Raw genomic sequence first — 20008 nt, 5'->3', positions numbered from 1 at the left:
ATAAGGCAATGACCATCTTTACTCTCCCTCTTAAACGTAAACAACTTTAGAAACAAAACTGGACCATTCTGCTTTTGCCAGAAAACCGCTGCAGAGAGGCACACGCTCTTCCTTGTTCATCCATCATCCTCCAGAAGGAGCCGCTTCATCATAAAAAATCGACATCAGTTAAAGCCTTTCTGACCAAGACTCTTAACGTAAAAGTATCTACAAATATAACAAGTCTCAGTTTAAGTAGAAACACAAGTCTTATCCCCTTCCCCTCTCCAGAAAAGACTAAATAAAATGTCTCCTTCTTGACCCAAATAGGGAATAGCTAAGCATTTTATCTGGTACACAGCGTAGCTCAATCCACTTGCACATGTTGACTTGTTATCAAGAATCAAGGAATAAAGCAGATGTCCTCTTTGCCTCCATCTTATAAAGCCAGGGTGATCTGTTAAGGCTCTCTGTTTTTACTCGACAAAGCAAGCCCTGAATGAGAAGAGCCCGTTCCTCTAGAAAAGCTTAAACCACTCGCCATGTTTACCTACGGGACACAGACTGATACCAGCTGTCTACGCAGAGTAACTAACACATCTTCTCTTTGTTATACTGTGCTAAAAACTTGACACTGGATATTAAAAAAAGCTAACAAAGTCATTAGCTTTTCCCTTTTTATTGGTAAGGGTGCAAGTATCCACAAGATCAACAGAAAGCTCTATTTTGTTTTCCTCAATTCTGCTGAAAAATCCAGGCGAGGGGATCCTGCTCCCCGGCACACAAGCACCTCAAAGTCCGAACGGAAACAGAAAGGAAAAACACAGCGCGCGCTGAAGAGAGGTCTCGGGGGGATATCAAGGCGGACAACCCAGGGACATGGGACGTGGCCTGGCCTGAGCTCGGATTTCAGGCTAGCCTTCAGCCCAGGCGCCCGCGCGGTGCCGGGATCAGCCGGCGCATCCACAGGGTTACTTCGGTATCCGTAAGCATAAAACCCCCCCCAACACTCTCCGCGCCGTCTGTCGCTAGTCCCTTCAGTCTCCTCCTTCCCTGCAATTCTCCATTTCTTTCCCTTCTAATGAGAACCGCTCTCTCGCCTGGCAAGGAACCTTGCTGCCACGCTAGCGCCATGGCTCGAGCGAGCAGCACTACTTCGTTACTCTGTAGTCGGGCTGGAATTTCCTAATCACGGACTAATCTGTAACTTAGTCAAACCTCAGGTGATAGGCTAGCGCAGTCTTGCTCGTTAGCGCTTGAAGTCTGAGATTCTCCATTTATCTAAAACACAAAGGAACGAGATGTTCCGCTGCAAAGAAACGCTCCGGGGCTGCACGCGCTGCTTACCGATTTCTAAAGGAGATGAGTCAGAAAAGCAGGACAGCTTAGGGCTGCGCTTCCCGAGCCAACAGGTATTAGGGAAGCGACAGTCCCAACTGAGCTTGGTCCAGCGGTGCCTGGAATTTCCGGTGCTTCAAAACGGGAAATATTTCAAGTGGGAGGAAGTTCAGAGAAAATGAAAAACAGGCAGAAGGTAAAGGCAGCGGTGAGTTTATGTAGCTTATATAAGTGATACCATCGGGGCTGACAAATCAGGTACGGGCAGGAGGTTACACAGCAGCTTATACAGACCGCTAACATGAATGAAGTCTGTTGTTCACGGCAGGAAACAACGCAAGCGCTTGTTCTGGTGACAAACTGCGGCGGTTACTGGTGAAACAAGGGACCAGCGAGTTCTGCGATTCAGTTCTCATCAGTTTTAGATTACAGCTGTGTACACAAGCAATTCGAACGGGTGCTCCTCCTTGCAAATTTTTAGACTGAAATTTAACTGTGTAATCAAACTAATATCCGGCTATCAGAAAGCAGTATTTCATGCACAAGCACACGGAAGCTAGATGAGATGCCATTCAAGTAATTAAAATTAGCTTGGACAACTCTTTCAAGGACTGTTAAGATGAAGGAAAGGGGCAAGTGACAAGAACTGCTGACCCTGAACGCAAGGGCTACGTCCAGACTGAACAGACAGAACCAGCAGCAAAATCAAGGACTAAAAGAGAAGAAATAGATACATTTGTATCAGGTAAACTAGATGATGTTGGCCACGACACTTTGGACATACTGCCTTGTGCTGGGAAGGAGACTTGCAAGGTGAATATCAAGACTGAAGAGGAGGAAGTCGATTAGGATGTGGACGAGTAATTTAGCTGTAAATAACATGCGAAGGACGGATTTAGCACTGGTTCTATACTTGGAGCCAAGACTGACCGACTGGTTGACTTACTCTCATGATAACTGCCTCTCCACCCGTTACCAGGTGAGAGGAAGTAAAACCTCATCATGCGAAGTTTGAAAGCACGTCAGAATTATGCAAGGACTTTTTGCCTGTTTTCTTTGGCATTCCAAAAATTCTTACTGAAGCACACATACGCGAAACAAGGACAACATGTTATTGCTTTCTTACCGTGGCATCGTATGCAACAGAACCAACCAAACCTAAGCTGACCGTTTCCTAACGGTTTGTTTTGGAGACGGGGATAACAAGAAAAAAAGCACGCTTGCCTAGGGAAGCACCTGAGCTGTCTGCCAACGCAGTCGTTACCATACCAGGTCACACGCAGATCTGCAGTCACAAGGGCTACAAATCAGCTCTTAAAATAAAGATTGCAAGTTAACAAGTTGACCATGAGGCAGCAGTGTGCCCTTGTGGCCAAGAAGGCCAATGGTCTCCTGGGGTGCATGAGGCAGAGTGTTGCCAGCAGGTGGAGGGAGGTGATCCTGCCCCTCTCCTCAGCCCTGGGGAGGCCTCACCTGGAGTACTGTGTCCAGTTCTGGGCTCCCCAGTACAAGAGAGACGTGGCACTCCTGGAGAGAGTCCAGCGGAGGGCTACCAAGATGATTAGAGGGCTGGAGCATCTCTCCTATGAAGAAAGACTGCAAGAGCTGGGCCTGTTCAGCCTGGAGAAGAGAAGATTGAGAGGCGATCTCATCAACGTGTACAAGTCTCTGAAGGGGGAGTGTCAAGAGGATGAGGCCAGCCTCTTCTCCGTGGTGCCCAGCAACAGGACAAGAGGCAATGGGCAGAAACTGAACCACAGGAAGTTCCATCTGAACCTGAGAAAAAACTTCTTCACTGTGAGGGTGACAGAGCATTGGAACAGGTTGCCCAGAGGGGTAGTGGAGTCTCCTTCGCTGGAGATCTTCAAAACCCGTCTGGATGTGATCCTGGGCAATATGCTCTAGGTGACCCTGCTTGAGCAGGGAGGTTGGACTAGATGATCTCCAGAGGTCCCATCCAACCTAAACGATTCTGTGATTCTGTGATTGCAAGAGCAAAATTTCAAACCTAGACGCTTCAAAAAGTTTGGTAATACGAATTGGTCACCCATGGGAACGCAACCCAACCAGAAGAACCTCTGAGCGTTTACATCTTTCAGTGGCCTTTACATCACTGATGCTCAATAGGGGAAAACAAGTCGACCCACTTGAAGTTTAATTTTAGATGTTTTCTAGACTAAAGATCCTATATAGATTTGTGTTTTGAAACGGTTACTCCTAAGCGTTACACAATTTGGTGGCCTAGCCAAACATGGTTCCTAGTCATCTGAAGCGTACAATGCCTTGCTAACAGCACGGCTTGCAGCAGCTGCTGCCCTGCTGCAAATAAACTCTGGTGGCGGAGCGGGCGCTGGCAACCCCTGACACCACAGAAATGCCCTAACAAAGGTGTGCGCAAGTATGATACTTCTTCTGTTCCAGACTTTTCCGCTCAGCTAGATGTTTCCTACATCACTGCCGCTCGTGTCATGTTTGTCTAGAAGCATGACGAGACTCACAGGTTAAGTACCAAACGGAGAGCGGGCAAACATAGCACCACAGATCCTATTTTCACTCGAGCCACCGGATTTCCAGGTGTCCACCCCAATTCTAGCTCACAACAAGGAGCTCTCTGAGCTACCCTGATGCCTCTCTCTCGACAGGACAGTCGATGACTCCCCCCTGCGTAACGGGACCCGACATCTCCGTTGCGGCCCCAAAGGACCAGGGACTGCAGTCCACCATGACTGACACTTCTTCATCTCACGACTGCCAGAATTGCTTAAAACCAGCGGACCGAGCAGACCATGAAGAACAAGGAAACACCGCGAAGCGGAGGAGGGAAGACGGGAAGACGTGGCTCTGCGTGGGGAGGCTCGTATTGCCAAAACCTCACTATACAGATCTCTGGGGAGAGGCCTGACCACGAGTCCTGTAAACTGAAGCATCTCAGAGAAATTTTGAGAGAAAAGTGCAACACGTCAGACACAGTGCGATTCTGTTGAATGCGACTAATCGTAGCCAGGAAGAAAAATCGGATAACCGGGATGTACCACAGGTAGCCAAACGTTCTGGATCCGACTGACCGACCATCGGGTGTCACTAACGCACCACCGAAGCAGAGAAGACAACTCTCTAGGCTGGTAGGTATCAGACGGCACCACCTTCCTCACCCCGCAGTGCCGCTCAGCGTACCGACCTCCGCCAAGCGCTGCCGAGCTCTGCCTGAACGGCGCGGCCCTTCACCCGCCTGCGTGTTCCTCCCGTCTCGGGGCAGGACACTACAATTCCCAGTTTCATATTTCTCCACTGAAGGATGAGCAAACCAGACGACTACAGGAGGAGTCATTAAAGGGGAGAATTCCTGTGCAAGTCTTTTGTCTTTATTCCCGGACACGTTCGCTTTGCTCTTCCCGTGCAAAGCGCTCTCATTAAGCCAGGGGACAAAGACCAAGCGCACAGACCCTCCCACCCCCAAATCCGGGAAAAAGCAGGTAGATGCCGGCTGAAGCTGGCAAGAGGGACAGAGATGTTGTTCTCCAGCCTGCAACAAAGATTAACTGCTCTTGTCACGGACTTGAGCGAGCGCTCTCATGCATGAGGTCAGTCTTCTCGGATTTAAACAACAACAGACTACAAAGCAGAACAGGCGGCTATTGACCCTCAGCGGCGGGAAAGGCTCCGTTGCAACTGGGCTTTGGGAAAAAAGGAGGTTAGAAAGAGCGCTGGGGAAAGTCTATTCCCAATTTCAGCACTACGGCGTCTAGGAAGAGATTAGCTCCCTGGACCAGCCCACCCAGGTACTGCTGCCGGTTGCTTCAAGCAGAAACACCAAAAGCTTAGCTGGAAAGCACAAGCCTCGGGTCCTCCTGACAAAAGTTTAAAGGTTTTAACGCTGGCAACGCGCGGGCTCCTCACAGAGCAGAGGGCACCCGGCGCGCTTAGAGGACACAGACCTACTAACCACCGCGGAAACCACCTATTTTTAAACCTATCAGCCAGCTTTAGCATCCCAGCACACAATTCACAGCTGCTGCCGCAGCAGATGCTGCGGAAGCGGCTCGGCAACTATTTTCTGTTTTGCCTCCGTTTTGCCCCATCCGCCGATAGCCGGCGGAGCCCGAGCCGTGCCGGCCCCCCGCCCCGCTGGCGGGCCGCGCAGTCGGCCAGCTCCTTCCGAGCCCCCGCCGCCCGCTCGCTCCCCAGGGAGGTGAAAATCAGCCACATACCATCGCGCGGCGAGTCCCCTCGCTGGGGAGATGGAGCGCTCTGCCCAGCGCTGACCTCAATTCCTTCTCTCTCCGGCGGAGCAGCTTTGCTGGCTTCCATCTCACCGCTCCGGCTCTGCGGAGCGTCGAGGCTGGCAGCGCCGGCATTTCTCTTCTCCCCCCTCGCCGCCGCCGCCGCCTCCTCCTCCTCTCCCCCTTTGTCGTGGCTGCCGATTTCGGGGATTTGCTCCAGTTTGCTGAGATACGAGCCCGGGCTGCCCAGCTCTCTCCGGAGCGAGGTGCCGCCGCCGCTCTCCTCCCTCTTCTTGGCAGCCGGCTGCTCGGCCGGGAGGGACGGCTGCTCCTTCGCGGCCGGGCTCGGGGCGGCCGGCTGCTCCTCCGACACCGTCATCGCCCTCTTCATCGGGGCGCCGGGCTTCCGGGTGGCGGGGCTCGAGCCCTGCATCAGGCTGCTGTTCGGCGAGAGCAGACCGGTCGCCACGTCCTCCCTGAGCGCCGGCGCGGGGTACTTGTCCGCCAGGTCCAGGGCCAGGGGCACGGACAGGTGGGAGCACTCCGACATGGCACGCCGCATCGCCTTCCTTTGGTGGGCGGCTCTGGGCAGGGAGCTGCCGTCGGCCGGCCAGCCCAGCTTCTCCTCCAGCTCTTCCTCCGCTTCAGGGGCGTTAGCAAAGTAACTACTCTTGGAGTCATCTTGTGCGAGCTCTACGGTGGTGGTCGGGAGCTCGGGCTTAGAGGCAGCTAAGGAAGAAGAAAAGCCACCGCTCTGCCCATAGCTGTCGTTAACCACCCCAAGGACACAGTAGCTGGGGGGGGCGCCCTCTTTTTTCACGGCTGCTTCTTTCGACCCCGAATTGTCAGGCGAGATAAGGTGGAAATTGGGATTCCAGACGCTGATGTCCTGCTCCTGCAGGAACGTGCTGGGATCGCTCTCCGACACGGACACGTTGGGCAGGTTTGGGGCTGGCTGGCACTTGGTCTCCGCTCCAGCCTTCCCAGCTGCTTTCTCCTGGTCGGTGATGGCTTCATTCTTACCCAGCCCGGCACACGGTTTTTCAGCTCCCGCCTGTCCCAAACGAAAATCTGTAGTTTTAGGGTTTGCAAAGTTCCCGTCTGCCGAAGGGAACGTTTCAGAAATCAAAGACCAGGTTTCAAGGTGACCTGCAGCCGCCTGGTATTTTTTGCCTTGCGCCTCAATTTCTCTTTTGTCTTTCGGAGCTATTTTTAGCTCTTTGTCTAGCTTTCCTTCAAAGAAGCAGAGCTTGTCCTCATCCGTAAAGCCAGCGCTCTTAACGAGCCCGTCTTTAACGGGGCCCCCCGAGTTCACGTTCAAGCCGATCTCGTTAAGCTTGCCCTCCGTCCTCTGCCATTCAAATTCGGTTCTGCCGAAATCTTTCGGGGACTCCATGCGGCGGGAGGCTTCGGAAGAGGCGTCCGGGCTGCGCTCGGCGAGCGGCGCGGGCTGCTCGTCGGCCAGGGACATCGGCGAGTGCCGCCGCTCCTGGCGGAGCCGCAGCGCCAGCGCCGAGCGAGCCGGCGCGCAGGCTGCCGCCGGCCGTGACGACACGCCGGGCCCCCGCGTCCGCGGCAGAACCTCCTCCTCCTCCTCCTCCTCCTCCTCCTCCTCCTCCTCCCGCAGCTGTCAGTCACCGCGTCCAGCCGCGCTCCAGACGGCGCTTTAAAAGGTCGGGGTTTAGCCTCTGGCAACGGGGGGGGGCGTTGGGTAACAGGTTTTGATCTCTGCCTAGATGCGAACGGGGTTTTCAAAATCCAAACCGAGAGTAACGTTTCTTAGGTAGCCACACATCTCTGGAAAAAATCTTGCGGCCTCCCCTTCCCTCTAACTGTATCATGACCGATTCATTTATAAGTACCAATTCCTGCTGACGGGCCGCTCTTGAGATCGCTCGGGAAGCCAGCTGAGCGATTTCCTCCTGGAGGGCCGGACCACCACCCAACCTGAGCCAACCCCCCGCCAGGCCTGGCGCAGAAAGAGCTCTGCGGGCGCCGCGGCGCGGTTCAGCCTCCGCTCCCGGAGTCAGCGGTGACCGCGAGCATCGCTGTAACGACGATTTCGTTGCTCACCGGCTAGAAGCTATCGAGCACACGAGCAAGCGGGCGAAGCTGGCAGCGACGTGGGACGGCTCCGGGGTGGCTTTGTCGTTTGCAGTGCTGTCACCTTTGTCGTTCGCTTTTTCTAAAGCGGCGTCTTCGAACGGCGTTTTCAACCACTGCACAAGTTTTACAAGGAGCGTTTAGCGTTTCCGGTCGATCTGCTCGAGAGACCGGTCTCAAGGCGGGATAAGCGCGCTCCTCGCCCGTCCTGCCAAGCCTCCGCCTCCAGCAGCCACCGCAACGCTTCTCTGCCTGTGATTCTCCGTTCGGGTAGCGTTTCCCTCGTTACATGGCAGCGCTGAGGGTCCGGAAGATTGTTCCTGTCTACTCGGTCCCCGGCATCCAGACTGATACTACTGCATCAGCAGCAAACCGCAGCGTTGCCTTTGTCTTAAAAACGCCTCATACAGATTATCCTCGACTAAGGCAAACTCTTCTCTTTGAGCCAGGGTTACGCCGCCTTACAGACATTATACACCAAGTCTAGGAGAAAATTTTGTCCTTACAGTCAACTCCCTATTGTCGTTTAACTGAGCATAAATGTATTTTTATACCCAGGGACACACAAGCTACAGTACGCCCCCTGAATTTAACCTGCTGCTGAGAAGCGCTACGATCCACACATTTATCTCCTTGTATTTAAGTTCTGGATTTAAGAAGTTGCTATATTTAAAAACAATGACTAAGGAACTGTAAATTACATGACTCTTTCATGACACCCCCTAATTAAGCAGAACGGTTCCACCCACAAGCTGCGCTGCTCAAAAGGCATCAGCAATTCTTTTGTACTTTAAATGTTCATAGGTGTCTTGCTAGCGGAAAATGGGACCCGAGCTCACCACTTACCTTCTCTCTCCTAACTGATGTAGGCCTGGTGCTGGCAAGTGTTTGCTCATTCGAAAAGCATCTCGGTCCCCAAAACGGCAGGCCTTGAAGTCACCGGATCCCGTGGAGTCGCTGCTATGCCTTCGCTGCTCAGTCAATTCCCAAACGAGATTTCAGCAGCAGGTCTCCACCCGCAAGCGAGAACTCACTGCCCTGCACCAGTCAGGGCGAAACGATCGAGCCACCGTTTCAAATGCCGTTCTTCTTTTGAGCAAACGGCTGTCATGCAATCGAAGCTAGAGCAACAGAGCCACGTTGATGTAGGGGCTGATACTTCACAGCCCGATACCACAGAGGAGGTTTGTGTCACTGCAAAGCAAAGACCGCCTCATACTATCAATCCACAACCAGTAACAACAGCCACCGCCGCTTTATCTACTAGCCGGGGGGCGGTTTTGATGCACGTACGGAGCCCTGGGCTTGTTCAGAAGCAGGAGTAACGCCACCTGACACAGAGGACGTTGTTTCAAGGTGCACGTTCTCCTCTCCCATGCCCTGGCCTCCTCTACTCTTCCAAATTTTCTCCTGGAAATTTCCTAACATTTTGCCTCCGGTGTCACGCCGCTGCCGTTCCGTTAAGCTTTCGGCGAGACCAGAAATCACTAACGCACAGCGCGCACCACCTCCAGCCCCGACAGCAGGGCTCTGGTCCCCCCCTCGTTCCTCTAGACTCTCCGCAGGCTTTAACTTTCTAAGCTACCGTAAGAAAAGACGTATTCGTCAATGAAAGATAAGCAGGGGGGAACGGGAGGATGTTCAGATGGATTATGAAGACGAGTACAAGTGAGGAAGGGCCCACGCTAAAGACTAGTGGGATTATGAGGGCAAGTAAGCAACTTCCCGAGAGGAAACCCATCCACTGTTTTTACCCTTAGTTCAACTTTGAGGAAGAGGTATTACTCTTCAAATGCCAAATTTTGGGTTTCACCATCCTTTTGGCTCTCCACCGCCTCTCTTTTTGAGGCCATGCCGGATAACAGCAGCGCAATGGGTACAGGCTGCTGCGAGTCAGCCGCCGGAGCACCTTCTGGACGCAGGTTTGCCCACTGCCTGCAGCTTCTCGCAGCCTTTCAGGGCCAAGACAGACAGCATGTTTCACAAGGAGGAAGGTTTGGTTAGACCTGTATTTCATCTATTCACATCCTCTTGCCATTATTAAATCCCGCGTTTTCTTAAAGGTATAGTTAAGACAAATAAGCCTGCCAAGGAAGCTGAGCACGCAGCACGTATTTCAGTACCAACATTGAACACATCCGCAGTCATTTACCCCAGCTGCTTAGGCACATTTTGATGCTTATCCTGCATCTCGGAAAGCGAGCCTTTCCCAAGGGAAGAGGTACCTCCGTGCTGAAGGAGCTGCAAAGCATCACAGCCGCTTCACCAGGTCTGAGCGCGCCAGGTGAAACGCATGACTGCCCAGGCCGAGACAGTGCCAAGAACTAGAGCAGCCCAGGATCACTACATCAGCACGTCATGCCTTAACACCCAATCTGCAAGCTTCCAGCCTCAGCAGATGAATCAGCCTAGTGTTTCTATTTTTGCTTTGCTCCTCAAGCTATTACTTCTCCTTTCTAATGCCTTTGCGTTTTCCCTTTCTTTCTTTTTTAATCTAACGCAATTGTTCCTGTGCAGTCTCCTCTGCACCAGTTTCTAAGGCAACATCACCTTGCAGGCTGCTGAGCGACTCCCTGCCACCATCGCCAACCGACGTGATCTCGCAGCAAGTATTACTGCCAACGGCAGTCACCGAGGACGCCGCGTCCGGCAGAGCCAAGACCACAAAGCCGCAACGTGCACGTCCGCCGGCGGCAGGTGGGCGCGCGCGCGCACGCGCTCGCCGCACGTGAAACACCGGCCACGCACCGAGCCTGCCGCGACCCGCTCAACTCTCGGGCCCCGTTTCTTCGTCCCGTTTGGAAGCAGCCAGGGTCGAGGACAAAGCGGCGAACCGGAACGTCTGAGCGCTCCGACCAGCCTAACTTTGAACTGAAACGTTAGCGTTTCAAGGGCGCGCAGGGCCCCACGAGACCGCTGACCGCTGCCTCCCCGTCCACGCCACAGGACGGTTGCAGACCTAATCCCATTTACTTTCGAATGTGCACGTAATGCATTAAAATCCTAATGTCCTACTGAAAAACAGAATTAGAAAGGCTCAAGAGCGCTCCCAACGCAAAACGCTACCAGTTCTGGTTTATAGCGGACACCGAGCAGAGGCAAAGCTAAGCTGACACCGCAACACAAGCAACGCAAGAAACGAGATTTAAAACTCAGATATCCTCTGAAAGGCAAACAACATTACTAAGGAAACGCGTTTAACGTTTTTAATCTGGCAGAATACAAGAACGGCAGTATCTCTGCTACGTTGCCAGCTTTTCCTGAAAACTAGAGTGTCAAAGATGAGCAGCAAGACAAATTAAAGGAGGAAAACCGAAGCTGGGAAGCGCTGGGCTAACACTACGGGACGCCAACTTAGAGCGCGGGGCCCCGAGCGGGACCGTCCAGCCAGGGGAAAAGCCAACATCCACACAACACGCGGTACAAAGCCAACGGGAAAAAGAGCTTGTCGTACGCGGCCCATTGCAGCCGCTTCGAGCACTCCTTCGACGAGCGTCCTTAGAGCCATGCACTGATTCTGCCTCGCTGACCAACAAGTCAAAGGCTATAAACATCCAGCGCCTCCCAACGGCAGGTCTGCACAAAACACTGTCTAAACTCATCGTTTAATTACGAACAGAATAATAATAATTTAACAGAAGAATAACAGAAGAATGATTTCTCTTAAAACAGAATCAAAAAATGCACGCGAGAGCAAAAACGGTGGGGATAGCAGATCACGGCACAGCTCTCCTGCGACTTCATACGTACGTGCTTCATGTATGTAAACTACACACAAACGCGAGCTTCCTAAATACGCACTGACATGAGAAGGGGCAGGGGCCGTCGTTAGGCTTCCTTCTCTCTCCTGTAGCTACCCGGGACAGTTAACAAGCCTTAATTAATGAACACGCTGCAATATAACATCATTCTGAGCATTAAAAAGACAATATTAAAATAGCCACTCAGTCCGTTACCGTGAAGCATTTGTCCGCAAGCGGGTTTGGGGTTACGACCTCAGGCGAGACGGATGCAGGTATCCGTGCGTCGGCAGCGCCCATCGCGCTGCCGCGTCGCGATAGCTGGCGTCAGACAAAGCGGCTGCAGTTTGGGGTAGCACAAACCAGGGCTCACACAACCCGGGAAACGGAAGACGATGCAAAACCCAGAACACCGAGGCAAATTACGGGCGGGCTTGGAACAGGCTGCTCTTTAAGGATGGACTGGAGAAAATGATTTCTTTCTGAAGTCCTGATGTTGCCAGGGACATGGCTCGAGGGGCAGAGGGAGGAGGGAGGGAAATCTGAACCACCCGCTTCAAGAGCGGATGGATGAAGCCTGCCAGCGTTCATCCCGTTCCTCAACACCAGACCCCTGGCAAGAAGACGCACCAAGGAAAGACCATGCTTTGCCCGGCAGGCCGAGCATCCGACAGGCTCCCGGTGCCAGAACCGCCTCCTGGTAGGAGATGGTCCTCCAGGAGAACCTGGGCAGCTCGTACCGCAGCGGCAACAAAAACGGGAAGCTGAAATGAACCAAAAACGATGCACGAGGAGAATAAATTCAAAGTCAAAATTAAAAAAGAAAAAAAAAATTACAGAAGAAGTTTTCAGGCATAATCTACAGGAGGTGCTCACAACTTCTGCCAGGGACAGAAAGCTGCAGCATCACAGTTGCCATGACTCCCAGCGAAACGGCATCGCAAAGCTTGTCCCTGTTTTAGCAGCCTATACATGAGCGGAGACGTATAGAGAAGCCACCCTGCTATTCTTGCACGCAGACAATTTCAGATACGGGAGCCTGGCTACGGAAACTGTGGTTATTCAACTTCGGCAGAAGATCCTCCAAAACCTCTACCCACGTTATTCTGATAAAGGATCACTGACTGCCCACTGGGGCAAAGAAAAATAGCTTTTTATATGGAGAGATATAGATAGATATATAGATATGTATATAGATATACAGAGATACAGATATATGTAAAAAACGGGGCTATTAGATGTTGAAAAGTACAAACTTCACAGCCCTGCGTGCCAAATGCAGATGAAGCGTTCTGGTGACGGGTAAGGCATATGTTTGATGAGAATAAGATAACGTTCTTACAATTCGTAAATTCTACAGAAATAGCTGGAAATAGTTGCGTCCCAAAAAACCAAACCAGAAACACAACCCCAAAAGCACACGCTCCTCTGCCCCGGAAGGGCAGCGAAGGAAGGAGCCAGGCAAGGCCGCGTAAGCCCCCGCGTAAGCCTGTCCTGCCCCGGCTCCGCGGCAAGCTGCGCTTTGCCGCTCGGCCGCCGCGGCGCTGCCCGAGGCGGCGCCGGGCTCCTCCTGCCCGCGTCCGCTGCGCCGGCCGGCGAGCGCTCGGCCGGGCGAGGAACGCGGCCGGCAACGCCGGCGCGCAAACCCCGTCGCCCAGAGCTTCTCTGAAGAAGCGACCGCGAACCCGCGAAGCGCCGGAAGGACAAAAGCGAAGGCGTACGAGCGAAACTTCGGTCAGGCCAACTTCTCGGTGCAAAGCGCAGGCGCAGGCGGTCCTCGCACGCCGACGAGCTGCTCCGAGCTACCTGGGCGACCTGTGAGCGCGGCGCGCCGCGGGCCTGCGCAGAACACGCGGGAAAGGCTTCTCCTCTTCGTGCGAAGCTCCCACCAAAGTACTGCCCCCTTAAATACCGCAGTTAGCAAGGGAAAACAAAGACTTCCAGCAGATAATGAAAAGGCTTTAAAAGAAAGAAAAAAAAAAAAAAAAAAAGAGACACTGCCTTTAGCTCGCTTCGTTTTGTAGCATCATGCACCGAGGAACATTGCTTCTGCAGGCACAGGTTCATGCAGAGTACACCACTTCCACCAAAATAGAACTGCTTCGGGTTATGCAACACTCATTAAAATTACAAAACCTCTCAAAAACCTGACCAGCATGTTAAGGCGCACTCGAGCTCTATGCTTGTTAAGTGAGCGGCTGCATCATGCAAACTGGCAGCATGGACCTCCGCAGAGAAAGGAACGGGAACAGACCGCCGTGCCTGGCGACAAGGCCAAAACAAGAGCGCCCAAGCAGGGACAGACCTCTCCGGCCCACTTCAGCAGACCGAGTTTCACAGAGAAGAGACCAGTTCTTTCTGAGGAAGGTTTAGAACGACCAGAAGCCCTTTCTGGGCTTTTTTTTATTTTAGTTCGTCCGTATCCATACTACGGTCTCCCTTTCAGAGGCCCTATGATCTTCCATTGCTTTTCCTACGGGAAAGGGGTCTTATTCCACGGACGCAGCCAGAGGAACCAGCCCAAAAAGTTGACCCGTTCAATCCAAAATCTCAGCAGAGAGATAACCTCACTCCGATTCTCACCCCAGTTACCGTCTCGCTGCAACTCTGCTTTAGGAAAGATCGTTTCTCTAAAAGTACGAGAGAGGAAACGTGTTTTATAGGCAGTTCAAGCTAGCTTAAGAAAGAGTTATAAACCAATTGCAGGAGGAAAAGTAGCTGATTGCAATTAGCCTGATGTATTATTACAACCAAACCTCATGTGCCAGAGAGGAAGCACACTTCCTGCCCCAGAAGCGTCCGACTCCCGGCCCTCCGGGGCAGACGGGGCTATTTAGTGACCAAGACGACTCTCTGTTGCATCTCAAACGAGTATCATTTTCAGCCTCTGTGACAAGAAGCTAATGCAATTGAACCCCAAAAGTACAAGTTTACTTAAAAATTAGGTGCCACAATAGATATGTCAAATTAACTCTGAATGAAGAAACAAAACAAAAACGAAAAAAAAAATATCAGAGTTCTGGAACTTAAACCAAGCTGTCAGTTCTTCAAAGTTGGGGAATTAGCACTGTGAGAGAGGCAAGCAGAACTAACAGCCTTTTAAGATCAGCCAAAAAACCAGTCATGCCACACTTGGTTGTGCCACATAGGATTAACAATTACGTATTCATGCCAACGCACTGACAAATAGCAAGGTCTTGCACGCAAGCTGTCTGCATTACTGCCGCTAGCTCGAATCGCAAGCACACACCTTTTTCTTGCCTCTGCCGGCTCATACCAGCGGGTTTCGGCTGCTTTTGTTTCTCTCGCTCTTGAGCGGCAGACCTGGCTGGTACAGCTGGGCCACCTCTCGACTTTGTGGGTCTCATGTAGCCTTTTATCTGTTCTTTTGCTTTAAGTCTTTCTTCTTTCTTTGCCTCTTTCACACTTTTTTCTTCAGATTCCTCCTCTTTTTCTTTCATTGTGTCTTGGGGTTTATCTGCTTCAGACTTCAAAGCCGGGACATCCTTCAGGTGAGCTTCCCCATCGTGAGCAGCATCCTCTTCTGCGAGTTGAGAATTAGTTTTACCGTTATCTTTAGGACTTGTTTTGACTGTTTGGGCAGCTCTCAGATTTAAATCAGCAGCCTCTGCTTCGTCTACTTTATCATCTAAACTAACTGGGTCCTTCAGCAAGCTTTGCTCGCTCTTCCTGCCTCCAGGCAGCTCGATCTCTTCACCGTTACTCTCCATCGACGCTTCTGCTGCAGCCAGCGGCGCAGCCGCGTCTGCTCTGCTCTCCGGAGTCACAGGGAAGCCAGAGGAAATGCACCCAGTGTCCTTCTCTCCAAGGACATGCAGAAGGTCTGAGGAAGCGCAGCCAGCGTCTTGCCTTTCATCCGTGATTCTTGTTTTTTGATCATCCACCTTTGCTAGAGTAGAAAGGGAAACTTCATCCTTTTTTGATTTGATGTCCTGTATAACTGATTGATCCAAAGAAAGCCGTTTACCCGTCTCCTTCTCATCCCAGGAACCAGTCTCTTTGGTTTTATCATCCTCTTTCATTGAAACGTCCTTTCTAGGCTCTTCATGGCCCAGACTGATCGGATGCTCATAAGATTTCTGTTCATGTATCTCCTCCTTATCACCAGATCCAGGCCCTCTGCTGCTGTTCTCTGATACCACTCCAGAAGACGGGAGCGCCTTACCTCCTGCATCCTTTTCCATTTCCTTTAGGAGGCCAGAAGAAACATTGCCAGGTCCTTCAGGGCTAACTCCTGCTGCCTGAGCAAAGGAGTCAAAGCAGCTCCCCTCAGTATCCCAGGGCATCTGAGGGCCAAGGGGGAAGTTCTTAATATTTCTGTTTTCATCTACAAAATCCATTTCTTCCATCCCATAGTCCATCTCTGATGCCATGGGAGGCTGCACTTTACTCCTGCTAATTTTTGTCTCTAGAGAGACAGGCTGCTCAGAGGCATTTTTAGCTTTTTTACTTCTTCCATCACTGCCCTTCTTTTTAGATCTATCAGGTTCTGGGGCCAAACTGCGATCCGCCACTGGGGAGGTGGAGTTTAGAGCTGGATGCTCTAAACCAGGGAGTCCAGCCATGCTGCTACAGCGAGTGGAGCTTTCTGCCTTGGATCCGTCAGCTCTCTCCGTGTTGCCGGTAGGAAACATCGCTCCACCTGCGTTAGGTTCCAAGAGAAACATCTGCTCCAAGCTAGCCTCCATCTTCCTGCATTTCTCTTTATTGCTTGTGCTTGATTTTTCTGGCTCCAGAGGTTTAGCAGAAGCTTGTACATTGGCAGTATCAGCCAGGCCACCTAGCAGACTCACTGAAACAGTGAAATTATTCTCGTTGCCTTTATCAGGAGACTGAGCTTCCGTAATATTTCCCACCTCTTCAACTGCTGCAGGGATTTTAACTAGACCCAGTGCGACAGGGCGCTCAAGACTGTTTTCAGTCTTTTTGCCTTTCACATCTCTACCCTTATTCCTAGGCTTGTCTGTCAGCGGTTCTCTGGTGAGGCTATGTGCCTCAGCTCCACCGGTCCTGCTCTCCGGGAGAGGCTCTGATGCATTCATGTCCCTTTCCTTACCTTTGCTAGCGGGCCAAGTTTCTTTAGTTTTGACCATTTCTGGCTTTGCTGTCTCTATTTTATGACCTGAAAGAACCATCTGATTAGAGAAGCTAGTTCTATCGCCACCCTGCGTTTCAGGCTTTTCCAGCGCCTCTTTGGTTGTACCTGTCAGATTCTCCAGCGAGAGGGCTCCTTCAAAATGGGATTTTTTATCTTTATCAAAGGCCATTTCTTTTGCGTTTCCAGCCACCTCCTCTTTGCTCAGAAGATTACTTGATTCCACCCTAGTCTCCAGGACAGCAGGCTGCCCAAAAGGACTCTTTTCACTTTTTTTTCTTTTCCCATCACTACACCTCTTTCTAGGTTTGTCTGCCAACGTTGCACTAGAATCTGGCATAACCAGTTCACCTGGAGAAGCAAATCCAACCTCTTTGCCTTTATTCATCAAATTTACCTCCTCCGTCTTGCTGACCGTGTCACCCATAACAAGACACTTTGCTTCATCTGTCCTACCCCCCACCAGTAACGGCTGGTCTAAAGCGCCCAAATGAGCCATTTCACTTTTTCCAACATTTTGTTTAGGCTCCTCAGTCACCAGTTCAGCGAGACTTTGCGTTTTAGCTGCCTCTGACACGTTTTCCTGAAAACACTCAGCCGTAAGACAGCCTCTCTCCCCACCTTTATCGCTAACACTTATTTCTTTAGATTTGTCGATTATGTCAGGAGAACTACTTACGTCCCTCTTGCTCTCGAAAAGAAAAGGCTGCTGGAAAAAACTTTTTTCACTTTTTTTACTTTTTCCATCGCTACCTCTTTTTTTTGGTTTGTCTGCTGCTTTTGCAGTATCACTATGTGTAACGTTTGCTGATGGATATCCTCTTGTAGTAAAAGCAGCCTCTCTGCCTTTCTCAGGGAAAGCCGTTTCTTTCGTCTCATCTGTCTTCGCTCCACCAGTAAGTTTGCTTACATCCTCCAAAACAGTTATCTGCTCGGGGAAATTTTTAATTTTTTTGACTTTCCCTTCACTACGCTTTTTTTTAGGTTTGTCCATCCCCTGTACAATATTGGGGTCTTTTGCAGTCTGATGCTCTAACGCAGTAAATCCAGGCTCTTTGTTTTTGTCAGGGGAATCTGCTACTATAACTCCATGAATGGCTTCAGCAGAGGTAGGATAGTTAGCTGTGTCAAACTTAGCTGCCAGAAGTAACGTCTGCTCTGAAAATCTGTCAGCTTTTCTGTTTTTCGAATCAGTAACTTCCCCAGGTTTTGGTACAACTAACGGTGTAACAGACATTTTATTAGCATCTGTTGTGGTCTTCAGTACTCCTTCTGAAGTACTGAAGTTGACCTCTGTGCACTTATCAGGGGAGACTGTTTCAGTTTTGTCAGCTGCTTTGGGCTCGTCAGAAAGTTTGTCTATTGGGGCCCTAGCCTCTAGAAGATCGGGCTGCTTGAAGGATTCGTTTTCAGCCTCTTTGCTCTTTTCACTACCTCTTTTCTTTGCTTTTTCTTCCAATGACCCAATGGAAGCCTGAAGCTCAGTGGGGACAGTGAACGTTTCATGCTTGGGAGATGCGCGCTCAGTCTCCTTACCTTCATCAGAAGGGGGAATTTCTGAAGGTTTGGTGTTTAAAGGAGTTTCTACTCTGCTTAGATTGATCTCTTCCGAAAGAGATGCCTTCAGGTCTGAACGGTCTGGCTCCTTATACTCCCTCTTTTGGTTTTTATCAAGATGACTTATTTCCACAGGCTTGGTCAGCATCTTTGCTCTAACAGGTTCCCCCACCTTCGTCTTGTCTGCCTTGTCCATCTGCTCCAAGGGAACCGGTTTTATTTTGCCTTTAGATTGCAACAAACTGTCATCTCTCATTTCTTCTGCTTTCATGAAGTCTCCATTTTTTGCATCCAATACAGACTCCAACAGCGTGTCATTTTTTTGGGCCTGCTGTCTGGGTGCTGGCATTGGGAAGGCATTTTGATCATCCAAGATGAGATTTCCAGTTGTTATTCTCGCATCCTTTGGCATATCTGAAGCTCTGTTCCCTGAGGCAATTAACTGCTCTTTGCGAGTTTCTGCAGGCAAGACGGTACGGACAACTGGTTTTTGCAGTTCAACAGCAAAAGGAGAACTTTTAGGAGCTTGGGAGATTGCAGTATTCTCATCCCAGAACTCCATTGTTCTTGGCTGCTGATTTCTCTTTTGTTTTGGTTTCTTTTTCTTTTTCTTCACAATGACTGGAGAACCTTCCAAATCCCAGCTCTCCCTTGGCACGTCTCTGCAGCTCTCCGCAAACTCTGACAGCACACTGGATGGCTGCTCAGCTGCCTTTTTATGGGAAGCCCTAGTGCGAGGGGATGTTCCAGTAACACATCCAAGCTCTGCTACAGAATAGGGATCTACTTTTGGGTCAGGACTCTTCTGTTGTGGGAGGCCTATTAGACGTTCCTCTGGCACATCTGCAATAGGCACTGCTGCAGGTTTTGCTCTGCCAAACCTGCCTTCACTTGATTTGTTAGCTTGCCTTAATTGTGCAGTAGGTAGACCTGGAATACAGGAAGCCTGCTCAAATATCAAAGCAACTATTTGCCTTACAAAAAAAAACCCAAAAAAATGATTTTAGCTATCTAAAACAGTCCATATAATCATAAAAGCAGAACTTTCAGCGCTGATACTACACTAACTCTAAATCCACCTCAGTGGTGCTGCGATAGAAATTTACACCTAGAATCTATTTAAAGTATTGCTGATAAATAAGTCAACGTTATTTCAAGATTACTTGATACATGCTGTTACCCCACCAGAAAGGGATTGTTCTTGCAAGGACACATTATCTGTGTTTCTAAAGCGTTAAGGATCCATTTTGTCTTAGCAAGACAAAATAACAGATGCATTTTTTCACATCCCTTTACTTTGGCAACTTTCCAAAATGAGAAAATAAAAGTTTAGTGGACAGATGAGACTGGGGAAGGGAGGACGGCTATAACGGGGGATAGGGGCGTGACAGCTAAGTTTCCCTCAGTACCCAAAAAGCAGTGCAAGGTAAAACCTCCAAGAAGTCATTTGCTGTACTCAGTTATATGCAGCACTAGTTTCCTTAGCTACAAGTCACTGATTTTAAAGAGAGCATCAGTCATTTGTCAGTTAGCCCCGGCCCACAAATCAGCCTCCAGTCAGAAACGTAAGCAATACTAGCTCATTGGAGAGGCTGGGTTAGTGGAGCAGGAAGAAAATTACATTTTCCTTTGGTAATTAGACAACTCAGTTTGGAAGGAGGTCTTTACTGAGAATATTTTAATCAGAATTAATGGTCCTTTTTAATACCACAATAAAAAATTGTGCAGTAAATGGCAAAAAAGATGTTGAGGTTTTAAATCCTACAGCAGAAAAGATATAAGCCAGTCCCAGTGATAAAATAATAGTAGCACCCATATTTGGACTTTTAGTCCTGTGAACAAGGAAAGGTGGGGGGGGGGGAAAAAACTGTTTAAGAGGGCAGGAATCAGAGGCAAAGTGTGAGCAGAATCACTGTGACGAATGCAAAGAACAGCACAGCTGCTTGGTGAAAAAG

General features: G+C 50.4%; 1 protein-coding gene across 18 annotated transcripts in view; it reads right to left on the bottom strand.

The window, feature by feature from the left end:
- MAP4 (microtubule associated protein 4) overlaps window positions 1-20008 on the bottom strand; it is a 153154-nt gene that overhangs the window by 30444 nt on the left and 102702 nt on the right. For 3 of the 18 annotated variants that reach the window (XM_068933962.1, XM_068933963.1, XM_068933966.1), the window contains exon 1: window positions 14631-18939. The exons of 9 other annotated variants lie outside the window; for them this stretch is intronic. In XM_068933962.1, coding sequence (XP_068790063.1) covers window positions 14631-18615 — 3985 coding nt within the window. In that variant the 5' untranslated portion in view covers window positions 18616-18939. Of the gene's footprint in view, window positions 1-14630; window positions 18947-20008 lie in introns of those variants that run through there. 6 more of the 18 variants (XM_068933970.1, XM_068933964.1, XM_068933967.1 and 3 more) reach the window with 5 other exon arrangements.

The sequence above is a fragment of the Struthio camelus genome, chromosome 2 (genome assembly GCF_040807025.1).
Source record: "Struthio camelus isolate bStrCam1 chromosome 2, bStrCam1.hap1, whole genome shotgun sequence".
Taxonomy (NCBI): Eukaryota; Metazoa; Chordata; class Aves; order Struthioniformes; family Struthionidae; genus Struthio; species Struthio camelus.
This window is presented reverse-complemented; position numbering and strand designations above follow the sequence as displayed.